This window comes from Rutilus rutilus, assembly GCF_951802725.1.
Source record: "Rutilus rutilus genome assembly, chromosome: 2".
NCBI lineage: Eukaryota > Metazoa > Chordata > Actinopteri > Cypriniformes > Leuciscidae > Rutilus > Rutilus rutilus.
This window is the reverse complement of record NC_140210.1, coordinates 16,848,291-16,864,249: the sequence shown is the minus strand read 5'-3', so window position 1 is coordinate 16,864,249 and position 15,959 is coordinate 16,848,291. Positions and strand designations below refer to the sequence as shown.

General features: G+C 37.0%; 1 protein-coding gene across 2 annotated transcripts in view; it reads right to left on the bottom strand.

Annotated features, from left to right (window-relative positions):
• Window positions 1–15,959, bottom strand: part of ndst3 (N-deacetylase/N-sulfotransferase (heparan glucosaminyl) 3) — a 62,748-nt gene that overhangs the window by 31,950 nt on the left and 14,839 nt on the right. For both annotated transcript variants that reach the window (XM_084401559.1, XM_084401560.1), the window contains 3 exons: window positions 9,700–9,787; window positions 8,417–8,571; window positions 3,471–3,656 (listed from right to left, as the gene is read on the bottom strand). In XM_084401559.1, coding sequence (XP_084257685.1) covers window positions 3,471–3,656; window positions 8,417–8,571; window positions 9,700–9,787 — 429 coding nt within the window. The remainder of the gene's footprint in view (window positions 1–3,470; window positions 3,657–8,416; window positions 8,572–9,699; window positions 9,788–15,959) is intronic.

Genomic DNA, 15,959 nt, shown 5'->3' with positions numbered 1-15,959 from the left:
AATTATATTCTTATGGTAAATTTATAAACCTCTGTGACGTTTATCATGTAAAACTCCCAGTTTCAGTTTTACACATAACTTTTTATTAGGTCTCATGTCAGTGTATCTGTATTAAGGTGTTGCATGGAGACAACTTATATCCATTCACTGTCTGAATCAGTCAAAGTAAACAGAATCATTTCTCAGTGGGAAAAAGCTGAATGTTTCAATAAAATATGTGCCAAACTGGCAAAGACAGACAAGAAGAAAAGAAAATAAGAAATATACTGTGACTCAATGTGACAAAATTACTTCTTGACAACAACAGAAAAGCTCTGTCTCTTTTTCTCTAGGGTACTTCTCCAACTACAGTAAAACATGTTTAATGTTTGTATTTTGACAAAATAATAGCTCTTTTCTATGTAATTACAAAAAAATGTGGACTGAGGCATTCAGGTTTCAATATAAGGATACCAAAGTATCAAAAAATGTAGTCTACGAGATTCGTTGTGCCTCTGAAGTGTTCTGAATGTATACAATAGCTTTGACTGAGAAATTCAGGTCGTCATTCAGATCGACTGAAATACAGGTTTCCAAAACATGGTTTCCAAAAAATATTAAGCCTCAACTGTTTCAACATGAATAATAATAAGAAATGTTTCTTGAGCAACAAATCCATTGGCTTTTCCACAGTAAATTACATTATAAAACATATACTGTATATTTAAAACATATGAAAATAGATCAAAGTTTATCTTAAATATTAACAATATTTCACAGTATTACATAGGACACTTTCGAAAACATCTTACAGACAGCAAACTTTTGAATTGTATAATGTACTCTATGTCCAACAACATCCTTGCTCTGTGTGTGGCAGACAGACAGGTTGAGAGTTTGCAAGGAGCAACAGAGTCCATTTCTCAACACTGTAACAGTGTGTAAATATCAGAGAGGCAGCTAGACTCCTCCAGCAAACTGCTAAAACAGCAAAATATATTACATTAACATACCCACGAACACACTGGTCTCTAATGCACTGATAAGAGCTTTCATCACCCATATGCTTGTTTTCGGACTGCTTGACTGAGCTGGAACAGATCTTTGGGACTCTGTCCAATCTTTCCATCTAACTTAAACCTAATTGCTTTTCCCGCTTTAACATCTCTCTCTGTGTTTTATTGCAGAGTATTGTGTGGCATGCGTGCTCAACTAAACGTGTTCCGTAGCTGAAACTATACGCACACACACTTGAGGGGCGCAGCACAATTGTACTGCACGCGTGTGGCCTTGATTTAATATTTTAATCTACCCCATCTCCTAAAATTCAATTCCAGTGCAAACACACTAAACTGCCTGTCCCACCAGAACGCCTGGGGAATTTATGAGACTCTATTCATGGGCTCTGTCCTTCCCGTTCACTTTTCTGCCACCCACCTCCCCTGCTCTTTTTTCTCATTGAATGTAACTTGCCCTGTCAGTATATTATTGTGGCGGTTTGTGAAAGGAGCAAATAGTTCTATGGCGAGTTGTCGGCTTGCTGTATTGCGGAGCCTGTAACAGTCTGACATGCTTCATAGCTCATGTTTAAGCTCCATGTATCCACACTCATCATTCAGCGCTCTGGATCTCTGATCTGAGACCTGTCGTGCTCACACAGAGGAGGCCATTAATTAGGCCGCAGGTGTCCGAACAACTGACCCAAAACCTTTTCGGTGCATCCTCTAAATAAAAAAGCTAGGGATTTGTGCTCACTAACACCTGCTCTAAAATATCTGCCTTTAGCTAGATTCAAAACACTCTTGAAAAAGCTTAAGATGATGATAGCTAAATTGCACGTGAAACAACACTAGTTTGAGTTAGGCCTGCCTGCTTGTTCTTTTGTATTGTGAATGAGAAAAAGTGACACATCTCCAATTCACTAGAAAGAACAAAGAATAGAACATGTTGTAGTGGGCTGGTGTTCTAACAAAAGAGAGTACTCTAATTTGTTTCTCTGAAATAAAAAAATAAAAAGTCACAAGTGTTCATACGAATCAAATAACGGGTGCATTTATTCTTGCTGTTTCATAAGAGTTATGAAAGATATTGCACTGCATTTTAAGAACTCATTTTCTTAATCAGTTTTTTTCCCCCCATTAAAATATCTAAACAGCTTAAAATTGCAAAAACTATTAAAAGTTGTTTCTTTTTTTACCCCAATGGCAAATAGCTTTTTCTTATTTCAAGCATAAATCTAACTAAATGTAATAAAGTTTATGCTTTGACCTAAAAAAAAATCCTGATTTGCCAGTTAGGTAAGACAAATAAAATAAATTCAAGAGATGTTGTTATATATAATCTATTATCTATCATTATGCAAAATTTTACTTCTGTATTTTATCATTTACTGTACCTCATTCCTTGCATCTGCCCCTACATTACTTAACAGAACAACCAACCCGTTTTCCGACAGCAACGCTAATTTAATTCCATACCCAACCCGTTTGACAAAGACTGTAACCCGAACCGCAGCTGCATGCAGTTGTCTCTCTTAAAAACATTGCTTTTGGTCCTCTTAGCAGCATGAAAAATAAAACGTATTCAAATTGTGAATAGACTATATACAGAAAGCGAGCAAAGAATGATCCCTATATAATCACTGAAGCTGTCAATCACTTCAATTCAGCGTGATCGGCTATAATGCTCAATGGTACAAAACTTTATTCCACGTTACACTGCATATTAGGGTATCCGCCCACGTGCGGGACTGTAAATTATGACAAAACTTTCATTTTAAGGTGAACTATGCTTTTAGGAGGAATCTTCAGATAACCAGAAAGCCCTGGACCAGAAATGAGAGACAGAGACAGCAAAAAGCTATTTCAAAAATTGATTCAATGCTGCAGTTAGGGACATCTAGTCAAAATCTGTGTGTGTGTGTACCACTAATAGATTTGACTGTGGTGAATGCACTATGGGGTATTTCATCTGAGTCCCAGTGTGTCATCATTAATTCTTTTGGAGTGTGTTTGTGTTTCATTGATTTATAGCTGTTCATAGCTGTTGCTTGTATTTTGGCAGTCTCTAGCAGGCAAGTCTCACTGCATTTTTCACACGACACTACACAAAGCATGAGGCGGAGCCCCATCCACAATCATTGATGTTATGTATGAAAGTGTATTATTGACAGCTTAGCCTACTAGCATATAATTAATGTGTGAAGAAAAGTTATTTTGGTCAGCTACAGTAGAACAAAATATGATAACACTACAGTTTAATCAGACATTGAGAAATAGGGTATAGGATCTTGTATGACTGCCTGCGGATGTGAAAATAAAATATTCAATATTACATTTTCCATCTCTTATATAAACTTTCAAGTGTATGGTATATTGTTTCCTGTGAATCTGATCGCAGGAAAAATGCATTTTATGCTACATTAATTATTTGTCATACTTTTTTACACCACACAGAAATCTTTTAAAGTGTGTCCTCTATATGAACCGTACCATGATGTTGTTATGAATGAATCCCTTGCGGTGACGTGCAGGTTTGAGGTGAGGGTATTCCTCAGTACTGGTCACTCGTATCCCCCATGCTTTCTTCCAAGCCTCATACAGCTGAATATGGACTGGATAAACACCAGAATGATGAGGGGCCACGGCATATCCCAGATCTACAGGAATACCATGCTCCTGTAATGAGAAATACACACCAATAAATATATTTTATAGTTGGATGTCAAGCGCAAACTCAAGCATAATACAATCTTTCATAAAAACACATACACAGGGATGGTCACAAGTAACACAGTACAGATGTAGCCTACTTAGAAGTGTATTACTACACTGGAGTTATAGTGTAGCTATAACTCCAGTCTTCAGTGTCACATGATCCTTCAGAAATCATTCTAATATGTACTATCTATTGTTGCAGGTTATAAAAAAAAAAAAAAATTTTTAGATTGATGAAAAAGACTGTTGCATGTCACGTCTGGTTAGAACACATTGTGATATATACATATTTGTATCTGTTGAGTGCTTGAGAAAACAAAATAACCCAAAATGCCTTTTCTCAGAAACAGACGCACACACATTTATATAGCTGGCGCTCTCCTTAACACACATTCACACTTATCTTCAGAGTTACACAGAGCTACCTCAGAGCTATTGATTTAAGACTTTATGATTTTTTATGAAAAATCCATTTTCATTTTTAAATTTCTCTAGGCTAACTAATTAAAATCAGATAGGTGAGATAATAGACGTCTAAAGAACAGCTGAGTCGATAACTGTATTTTGAGGTGAAATTTCAGATTTAACTTCCATATCATGAGGATCCAGTAATCCATAGAATTTCCCTCAAGAGATTTTGTGCGCGCGCACACACACACATACAGAGAAAACCACCCACATCCTCCATCCTCTCATGTACACTCATCTGTTAGCTTAGCTGCACAGCTCTGATTTAATCAAGCCCCCAAACCAACAAAGGCAAATCAAAGCTGTCTTCTCTAGATTATCAAACTTCTGCTCGTGGCCCATTAAAATTCTCTGTCAGCTTGACTCTCACAGTCTCTGCCCTCTGAGCTGACAGACACTAGTCTGTTTAACTCAGCGCCCAGAGTCAAGCGCATGCTAACTGCTTGACCTTGGTCACTCACGTAGGAGATTTTTCATGGGAAAGTTTTGAAGTTTGCTATTTGTTGATTGCCACAGATTTTGAGCAGCTCTAAAACTGCATTAAGGAAACTCATTTGATCATTTTTTAATGGTTTCATTTTTATGTTACATTTCATCAACAACCAATGAATTGAACCAAGACAAATGAAACATTTCTTGTTTAATTTCCCTACATTTCTTTTCTTCAATAGTTTGTTTCACTCGGATGCACGTCACAATACAGAAGAAATAATCTGTCACTATACTTCCATTACATTGCAAATCAACACACACATACACGTTTATATTTCTATCATGTTAGAGAATTTCCATTGGCATCTATTAATGATATTTTCTACTTCCATATTTTCTATTTTCATAATTTCTGCATATTTAAATCTTAATTAAGGCATTATTTAGTATATTTATTGAGCTTTTTTTTTTCCTTGGCTGCTCCCCAAAATGTAGTTGATTTCAGGTTTTATTATCCTTGTCAGAACATTGGTCCTCATAATGTAGGCAAAACCTAAACCATAAACACATAGAGACATTTGAGGCACTTTCCTTTTTTAAAATTGAAAATCAGAGTCTGCGACAAAAACAATCATGCTTATTGAATAAATGAATCATGTTTAAAATCGGCATGAACCAGAAGATGCGAAAGTATTTTCTTCCACATGAAACAGCTTCATGAACAAGAAAATTTGTAGTGCGGGACTTGATTTTGTCCATCAGGAATTGATTGGATCGTTGACGATGGTTGTGGTTTGTTATTGCTCTGATCTCATGTGAGTGACAGGACGTCCCACCCTCACGCCAGTAAACACATCATCAGAGAAGAGAAGAGATGTCGTTGCAATTAAAAATGATGAGAATGCATACACTAAATACAACAAAAAAGTGATGAACAGCATTGTTTAATTAAATACTTTGATATAAAAAGACGCACAATAGCACCAGAGCCTTATCTTCTGAACAAATGTTTGAATATGTCAAACGTTTTTTAAAAATCTGGTTCAGTTTCGAATCACTAAAGCTGTAATTCGGCATTGTAGAAGAACGTTTAGGAGAATATGAATGATTATTGCCTCAGATCTAAAGCAAACAATGTAATGCAGAAACTGTGATGCAGTGTTTTGTCACACTACATTAGTACTGTACTTGTTGGAAAAAGTAGCTTGATGCTACTGAAAATGTAGATAGTTCCTTGCCAAAACAGTTAAACACAAACATACCCACAGTGAAAGAGATATTAGCCAACTTGAGTTCTAATATTTAAATTTCTTAATCCAGATGGATAAACACACTAAAAGCCACTCAAAGTTCATTGTAATATGAAGGCCTCTTTAAAGATAAAGACGAAATGATATTGAAAACGATAATAGGGGTGAGGGATAAACAACAGGGATAATAATACTATAGATAAACCAGACTATTGTTTTCAAAAGAGCTTAGTTCAAATTTAATTTTAGTCACATTTTTTTTAGCTAAACTGCTCAAGCCGTGGCGCATGACTCAAATTATAATTTAGCTGGCGGTTATGCTTTCAGACAGAATCTGTGCTTGTTTGTGACTTCCAGCAGGGGCACTTTACGCTCTGTTGTTTATCACTCATTCCACTGATCACATCACATGGCTGTTTTTCTAATATTCAAACTGCCAAATGACAGTGATTTTAACATACAGCCTAACAGTACAGATGAACCCTAGACAGCTAGTGAGCACACAACCATCTACAATACCTTGCTGTGCATATACATTTATATACACTATAAGGACGAAAGTATTGGGACACCTGACCATTACGCCAACAGGGGTGGCATCACATTCTAAATACATATACATTAATATGGTGTTGGTCCCCCTATTTCAGCAAGAACAGCTTCCACTCTTCTGGGAAGGCTTTCCACAAGATTTTCACAAGAAGGAGTGTTTCTGTGGGAATTTTGTTCCCCCCCCCCCCCCCCCCCCAATCATCCAGTAGAGCATTTGTGAGATCAGACACTGATGTTGGATGAGAAGGATGGCTTGCAATTTCCCTTTCGGTTCATCCAAAAGGCGTTTGATGGGGTCGAGGCCAGGGCTCTGTGTGGGCCAGTCAAGTTCTTCCACACCAAACTCTTCCAGCCATGTCTTTGTGCACTGGGGCACAGTCATGCTGGAATAGAAAAGTGCTTTCCCAAAACTATTCCCACAAAGGTGGAAGCATAGCACTGTCAAAAATGAACAGGCCCTTACCATTATCCCTTCTCCACACAACTTTACAGTTGGCACAATTCAGTCAGGTATGCAATGTTCTCCTGGCATCCGCCAAACCCAGACTCAACCATCAGAATGTCAAACAGAGAAGTGTGATTCGTCAATCAAGTTTTCGCCAAGAACACGTTTTCACTGCTCCAGAGTCCAGTGGCGGCGTGCTTTACACCACCCATTCGATGCTTGGCATTGTACTTAGTGATGTGAGGCTTGCATGCAGCTGCTCGGCTATGGAAATCTATTCCATGAAGCTCCTGCCGCACAGTTTTTGGGCTGATATTAATACCAGTGGAAGTTTGGAACTCTTCAGCTATGGAATCAGCGTCGTCAGTGTTGGCGACTATTACACACCATGCGCCTCAGCACTCGGGGACCCCACTTAGTTCCTAAATGCTTCCACTTTCCAAAAATACCACTTACAGTTGACCATGGAATTTCACAAACTGCAAAGGTGGCATCCTATCACCTATTCACTGAGCTCTTCAGAATGACCCATTTTTTCACAAATGTTTACAAATGCAGACTGTACGGCTGTGATTGAAAACCTGAATTAAATAATTAAGAGGATTTTCCCAATACTTTTATCCATATAGTGTATACATGTTTTAAAACATTTCTTGCAGTGACATACAAAGCGTACTTCTGAGAGCAAAAAGAAACAAAATAACTGACCAAATCGCATCAAACGTGCATGAGTGGCACTGCACAGCACAATGGATGGATAGTTTACTTGCACGACAGTTTACTTGTTCACTGGATCATGAAGATATCCTCTCTAACGGTTCAGCTGCAGTGTTTGGCTTCCAAACAGCTCATAACTACATAAAACAGGCTGTGTGATAATGAGGAATGCCAATGATCACCCCTTAGTGTGCCAGCTTACAGCTAGATTCTTTTTCTTTGAAATTCACTTAGAAATCTGAATGTTTCTGTCATGTCTTATACGGCATATATATATATATATATCTATATCATGTATCTGGCCCGTTTTATAGACAGGGAAAGGCATACAGTGAAAGATAAGGAGCAGAAGAGTAGAAGGGATCAGGAGATGGAATGAGCCGGATTTGCACTTTGGTTGCTCGCATCCATTTACAGTATGCGTGTCACTCTGTAATACATGAAGGGTAAATATATGTGTCAGAGTATTACATTCTGCTGGAAAAGTGTCTTTGAGTGTGGCATGAGAGTGCTGCTTCACAGAAAAAGGGGGGCAAATAAATGCAGGAGTGTTACTGAGAGATAACTAAGTGAGAGCACACAGACGCTCACACTCTTCCCCGTTCATGTGTAGGTTTCAATGATTCTGTCAAAATCACAAGAGGCACTTCTCTATTTGAGCAACAACTGAAGTCTCAAAGCACCTGTAAAACATGCATAATTAGTGTTCATTTTCTCTCAGTAAATGACACATGACTCGCTGTCGGGCTAATGGTTCCTTAGGTGAATGAGTATTTTTCACTGGATATGATAATACCTGGATGATGGCTTTGTTCAGTGATTGTGTAAGGGCAAGTAAAAAGCGTAGTTTATCTCACCAAAGCAAAGTCTTTGTTCAGGATCATCTGTTCCATCAGAGAGGATTCATTATGGAAGAGATGAGGCTGCATATGACTCCACATATGAGGAAACCACCAGAACTCATCAACATATTTCAACAACAGATCATCTCCATCATCTTCCTCCTGCGTACCTACACAAACAAACATTAGCATATTGGGTATTTCTTTTGGGGCTGTGGACTAAAAAATCCCAAATTCCTAAAACTCTCAGTTTCTATATTGACAGTTTCTAATAGCATCATGGAAGAATGATTGTCATTTGTTTACATATTGTTTTGTTTAATAGCATTCTGTGGTGAAAAAGATGGTGATGGAAATATAATTTTAGTTTTAGACTCCTTTGTTTTGCTAAAGTGAATTTCATAGCTAGCATGTGTTCTAAATGCAATGAAATGTTTCACATAATCTGACAAAATTAGATTTGATTGGAAATTATGCCTTTTTGACTTGATTTTTCTTCGTTTTTTTGTGTGTTAGTTTTCTTCACACATCATCATGCATACATTAATCTCAAGCAGACTCTTCACTAACACTAACACACACACACACACTTGTATATGAAGTTTACGTGGACTCTCCATTAAAAAAAACAAAAAAAAACACAGTTTAGTATGTTATTTTAAGCCATTTGTTTTATAAGAACACAGGAAGTAATACCTATGTCATTAAAAAAGAAATTGTCCTCATAAACCATATATACACAAGAACACACACACACACACACACACACACACACACACACACACACACACACACACACACACACACACACACACACCAAAACGTAAACGCATAAAAACTTTTTTATTACTTGAAATAAAATAAACATTTACTGAAATAGAATAAAATATAAAAATGTATTTTATTTCAGCTAGTTACCAAGGCAACATTTCTCATTTTCAGTTGAAGTACTAAAATAAACGAAACAAATTAAAACTGAAAACTAAACCTAAAAAAAGAGACATAGACATATTTACAAAAGAGTAGGTGGGTCTTGGCCAGAATAAGCTACAATTCGCAAAGGTATTCAGCAACAACAATAAAACATTTTATTATTTAGTTCTCCACACAAACACATACATACACAGTTCACAAATAGAACATAATCTCCAACATAATGAACTAGAGAAACTTCAATGTTGCTATGGCAGTTCTGTTACCATGCAGTTCTGTCAGAATATTACAGAACTAATCATGCGCGTTACATACATTTTTCCCCTTTATGTTTTAACACCGACGCACATAGGCTACACAGTTACCTGTATGGAAGAATTTCCCAGAAAATCCCAGGTTAAAGGTGAAATTGGAGACATAAGACCTCAACGTGTTCTGTGTTTCCAGAAGAGCCTGAAAAAGCAAAAACGTCTAACATTAGATTTGTCCATACGTCAATCAACTATAATACACATCACAATATTGAACTCTTTTGCATTAACATTATGAAGTAGTATATATGCGCGTGGTCTGTGTATATGCGTCTAAGGATGTGATCGATCTTTCAAGTATGAGTAATGGCATTTGGGTTTGGCAGGTGCCTCATTGCAGCAGTTCCAATAAAACAGTCTCATATATTTCTAGCCTAAGACACCATGCAAATACAATCAATATCTGTCTGACAACTGACAGCGAGTGTGAGCGTGTGTGTCACTGTTTTGTAGGATATATGGTAATATCGCAGAAGGCAGGAAGGGGCGTGTTGGCTGACTTAGACGGTGTCATCAAGTCATTACTCACAGAGCTCGGGAAGATATGCTGACACACACTCCGGCACACAGGCAGACACACACAGACGGGACCCAGGAGACAGGTGTAATATATTTGATTTTATCCTCCAGTGAGAGTGTGGCAGTTATCCCTGATGACATTTTGGTAATTAATTCTATTTACATTCAACTAAACAACTGCAAAAAAATCTGCTCAGGTACTCGCATCTTGGTAACCGAATCAGCTCACCCACGTGAGGGTGCACCAGACTATGTGCGTTTTGCATTTTAACCTAATAAAGTGGCATTTTGATCGAGCGCTCATTAATTTAAAATGATCTGGCCTCACAAGCAACTGTCATCTAATTCAATGTTCATGTCATAATGTGATATTACTAAAACTGAGCCTTTTGATGAGATGCCTTTCTGAATAATGAGTGGAGTGTGTTATGTGTCTTACGGGAGATACGGCCTCATGTTTGATGGCTTATGGCTCAGCATGCAGGAAAAAAGGTAAGGGAGAGAGGGAAAGATGAACCTATGAGTACATTAGCCCACCTCTTGTATCCAGGTAACTGGCCATGTTTTTTGTCATTTTGTCAAAATTTACACTGGCCAAAGTAATTTCAAATCTTTACATTTAATGACTTTTCATTGTTTCCAGCAATATATTTTAATTAAAACCAATGTATTGCAATAATGGTTAATGTTAATGAGATTTGCAATTATTAGAACCACAAAAAGGAGAGGTTTTTTTATTCTGGCAAAGATTTTAGTCCAGTTATGTTTTTATTGAAATTATAATGTTTGGAATTTTTTTGACTTTTGGAATTTGCAGTGGTATTTTATGTGGTTGATTATGTTTTCATCATAAATTATGAGTATATGTAGCCTGGTAATACCAAACTCTGCTACTTCGCTTTGCTTCGTAGACAGAGTCTGGAAGGGCGTAATAGAAAAGCATTTTCTTTCTCGCGGTGGGGCGCTTGTCTGAAGTTTAAAATCATTGGTTACCCGTAAGCCAATCACACAACGTTTGGTTAAGAAGTGTGTTATGCGCCGACTCAGCCGCATTGAACTTAAACTGTAAACACATGTATGGATGCGAAAACAAAACCATCGAGCGAAATACCGGACTGAACATGGTTGTGAACGACTTTTGCAGATTATGTGAAGTAAAACTACGCATCCACGGTACAATCAGCGTCTACGTCACGGCTCTCAGCCCGCCCTCTGTTCGTTGATTGGCCGGCTGTTTTGAGGGCGGAGGAAAACTGAAAGACAGGTCGATATCTCAGACTGAGTACAGAAGCGAACTGAAATTGAGCGGAAGTACGAAGTCTGACGTAGTCAGGCTAGAGTATATGTTCACCCAAAAATGAAAAACTTGTCATCACTCACCCTCATGTCGTGCCAAACCGTAAGACTTTCATTCATCTTCGAAACAAAAATGAAGATATTTTAAATGAATCAAAGAGATTTCTGTCCCTCCATTGACGCAACTACCAATTTGACGCTTCAAAAGGTTCGTAAAGAGATCGTAAAACTAATCAATATAAATCGAGCAGTTTAGTCCAAATTTTCTTTAAGTAACAAAATGCTCAGTGTCAAACTCTGAGTGGTTTATTTTAAGGAATAACAATGTAAATAAAAGAAAGCACATAGGAAATTATGACAATTATTATATTGCAATTAATAAACAGATTACAGCTAAGAAATAAAAGATTCAAGAAATAATTGATGTGGAATTTTATTTTATTTGAAAATTTCAACTGATCTGTTCATCCTAAACTTATCTTACCTATACTAACCATGAGCGATGGTGCGTTTAAGTCAATTCGGAAAGATCGTATATTTACAAGTTTAACAATATGAACGCCACCACAATGTCGTAAATACGATTTTCTTTAAGCACTGATCTTTACGAGTTGGGGGCGTGTCAGTAAGAAATACTTGTGGCGGAATACTTAGGTATTTAGCAGGGTAAATAAATCAATTAAAAACATAAAAAAGCAAAACACATCTGATGCACATTCTTTGTTCTTCCTTTTAGAAGTAGAGGAACCTTTCTGTATCTTTGTGTAGTTAATTAAGAAGTACGCCGTCATCTTGCTCCAACGAAAGTGACTTGAACGTACCTGACGTCGTAAACACGACTTTCCAACTCGTAACTATGAACTTCCCAGGAGGATTTGAATGCGCCACAACACAACATCCAGTGAATCACATTCAAAACAAACAAAAAAAACCATTCGTTTGTGGCTTTCTGTCATAGACTTGTCATAGACATAGGTCTCATTTGATCCAATTATACAGTTGCCTGGAAAAAGAAGCTCTATACTTTTCCTCTCTCTAAGCTTTCCTTGTATAGGAGACAAACAAACTTTACCTCATCTTACCCTTCTCTGCTCTTTATATAAAGAATACATAAAAGGTATTCTGTGGACAACAGTGAAAGGTAGATGGGACGAATACTGTTGCAGGAGCGAGAGAGAAGAGTGCAAATAAAAGAATGAGAGACAACACATTTAATATTGATGTGGGAATCTGGGATTTTGGGAATCTGACATCATAAGATAACAACGCCAAACCAGAGTGCAGGAGAGATGGTATGGGGAATGACAGGATAAGAGGAGAGAGTGAACCTGAAATGGATGACAGAAGGAAAAGAGAGAGAGACAGAGCTATTCTAGGATATTTTTACAGACACAAAGTTTCCCGTTCTTTCAGCATGCCGTGACGTGCGCACAATCAGGTACACGCATAAATCGCACAAGTCTTCCAAAACGCAAATCTAAAATATCAAGACATGCCACAAACATGTCGGAAAAGTTGTACTGAAACTTCCTCAGCTCATTTCTATAGTCTGCACTACCCACCACTGTCAGGGTCCTCTTGATTAAAATGCAACAAACAGAGCGAAATTAATTATTTAAAGGTTAGGTTTTAAACAGCTCTGTCTTAAATCGATTCCTTACGTTTACTGAGCACACTTCAAAAGAGTGCATATGAATCATTAATGCATTAATAAGCCAAAGAGGCAGCTTTATAATGGCATCATAGTTCTGATGCTTCATGTCAACTTGGCCATTCATTGTACGCGGTCATAAAAGTGTAAAGCAGTTTATTTTTAAGAATCTGTGTTTTATTGTAATTTATTATGACCAAACCCTCTGTGTGCTTTAAATCAGTATTATATTCTTGTTGGCTCTTGTTTTGAGGTTTGAAGGTAAATTGAGCATTTTATCAAACAGTTATTTGACTCTGACTTCAGAGGTAGTTGGTTATGGTTAGGGTGTTGATGAAGTTTGGCCTATGATTGGTTGGCAAGAAGGTTGTGTCTGGGTCAATCTGGGAATCTGTCCTACCTGACACACTGCAAAATGTTCACATTTATCACAACAGTTTTGCATAAAGTGTGAAATATGTAGTTTGAACATCTCATGAAATTTTATATAATTCATTTATATTATATTATAACAATACAATATAATTTCATCCACCCCAATCATGAGTCATACGATTGACATTGCCTGAACCGTCTAATATATAAATGTGAAATTGTCGTAATTGTCATGGAACAAATCTAGACAATAAACCTTTATTTGAAATGTGAGAGTTGCATTTGCCACACTGAAGCCTATCAAGAGTTTTGCTGAATAAATGAAAACAACATTTCATTTCATTTAAAATATGCTAACATTATCATTTATTGAGGCAGCGTATTTATTAAAATATTAGCTTTTGAACATTTTTAAAAATTTAACCCCAAATGTTATGACCAAACTTTTAGAAGCACAAGACCAACCCCCAAAGACAGGAATAAAAACAAACAGTTCATATTTGTCATTTAATATTTATGTAAACATAGCCTATTTATTTGTTGTTATTCCACAACACTGGATAAGCTTTATAAAATAGAATTATTTTATAAATTAGGCTATATATATTTTTTTTTTCTAAAATATATTTCTTTATAATTTTTCTTGGCAGTTTTCTAGCATTCACAAAGCACATAAGGGTTGAGAACTTATGGTGCCAACATCAGCCACTATGAATGGGTATTTCTGCCAAGATTAGGACTGGCATCACTTCTGTGGCCTGCACTAATCCAGATGCTGTGTCTGGATACTTGTGGCACTAGAAGCTTCCAGAAAACACACACATAAGATTCATTGCCACTCTTACAAACTGTCTTTGCCAACTTCAAATAGAGATCGCATCGCACACAATAAAGTTCATCAACTTATTGTCTTTGGCTGACCAAAAATGCCTTAGATGAACTGAAGTAGAATCACTCATTTGAATTCATTTATCAGCTTCAGCCTAATAAGTAACCACATATATGCTCCGATCCAGCGAGCTAGTAATCAGACAACGTAATCAGAGCGTAGAAAGATAGGGTTTCTTCAAGGAAAGTGCATTCTACTGACTTTTCCTCCACAGAAATTTAATCAGTGCCCTTAAGACGTAATGGAGAGATGCATAATTCACTTGCTCAGTACAGGTGTGCAGTATGGACAGTTTCATAAGACTTTTTGCAGAATTGCCTTCAACTGCAGGCAATGTTTAATTTTTTTGCATAAAATAGAACCCATTTATATAAAGTTAGAAAGTTTATTATAAAACATTTTTGAAATGTAATATTTAGCGGCTCTTTCTCCTGGAGGCAACACTATGTGACAATGGAAATGAATGTAAAAAACGATCTGCTACATGACAGAAACCAAATGAAAATGGCCTTTATTTTTAATGTTTAGTAAATGTTAAGTAACTACTTTAAAGGTAGATATTTAAAAACATCTGATTAACAATCATGGCGTTCTTCATTAGATTAATATCCATTACACTGTAACAATGTTGCATCGAAGCAACAAAGATCTTTAAACAATGCCTCATAACACATTTAATTTAGAACGTTAAACGCTTTCAAACGTTAATAATTAGTCATTATTGAACCTATTATTATTCTCTTATGCATCATGTGTTTACAAAGTAAAGAAAATGTGATTGTTACTCATCAACAGAGGGTTAACAGAGACAGTCAATAATTCCAAACGTTTCCCCAAAAACTATCAAACAGTACTGTATCACTAAGTTCATGGTGTTTAGATCCTCATAAAAGAACAGTGAGGGGGAGAAACGGACTGATAAGCAGAGTTAATCAGATTGACTGTTTTTTATTAGACTGCAGAGAGAGCAAATTATATTTAAGGATTGCAACCACAGCTGTGCTTCCTTTCATTACATACACATATGCAGACGACCCTCTGGCGAGGGATAAAAACACACATCCATGACAAGACGAGTGTATGTTTATCACTCATTCTTTATTTCTTTCTCCCTTCAAACTCACTGTCTTCTTTTGGGTTCTTACATTATCTCTTCTTATCCCTCACACTTTCATCTGAATCTGAATGTTATTCTGTTTCACTCCTCTCTTCTAGCGACTCTCTGCTGACATTGAGGGCCGATCAGGGAGAAGATAGAGTGACAGAGATGCATGTTAATGACCTGAAAGCACTGATCGATTCCTCACTGGGGAGAGATAGAGAGAGAGGGAAAGAGGGAGAAAAGAGTGAGAGTGGTGGAGGGGAGGAGGAGGGGACCTGTTGAAATGCTGACAAATAGCTGAAGACATCTGGGCAGGCAAGAAGACGAACATGCCCCCAGAGAATGACAGAGAGAGAGAGAGGGAGAGGGACAAAGAAAGAAAGAGACAGCCATTTCTAGAGTTTTGTTGGCAACATGTTTCTTAAATACAAAAATTACTAACAATCTATCTATCTATCTATCTATCTATCTATCTATCTATC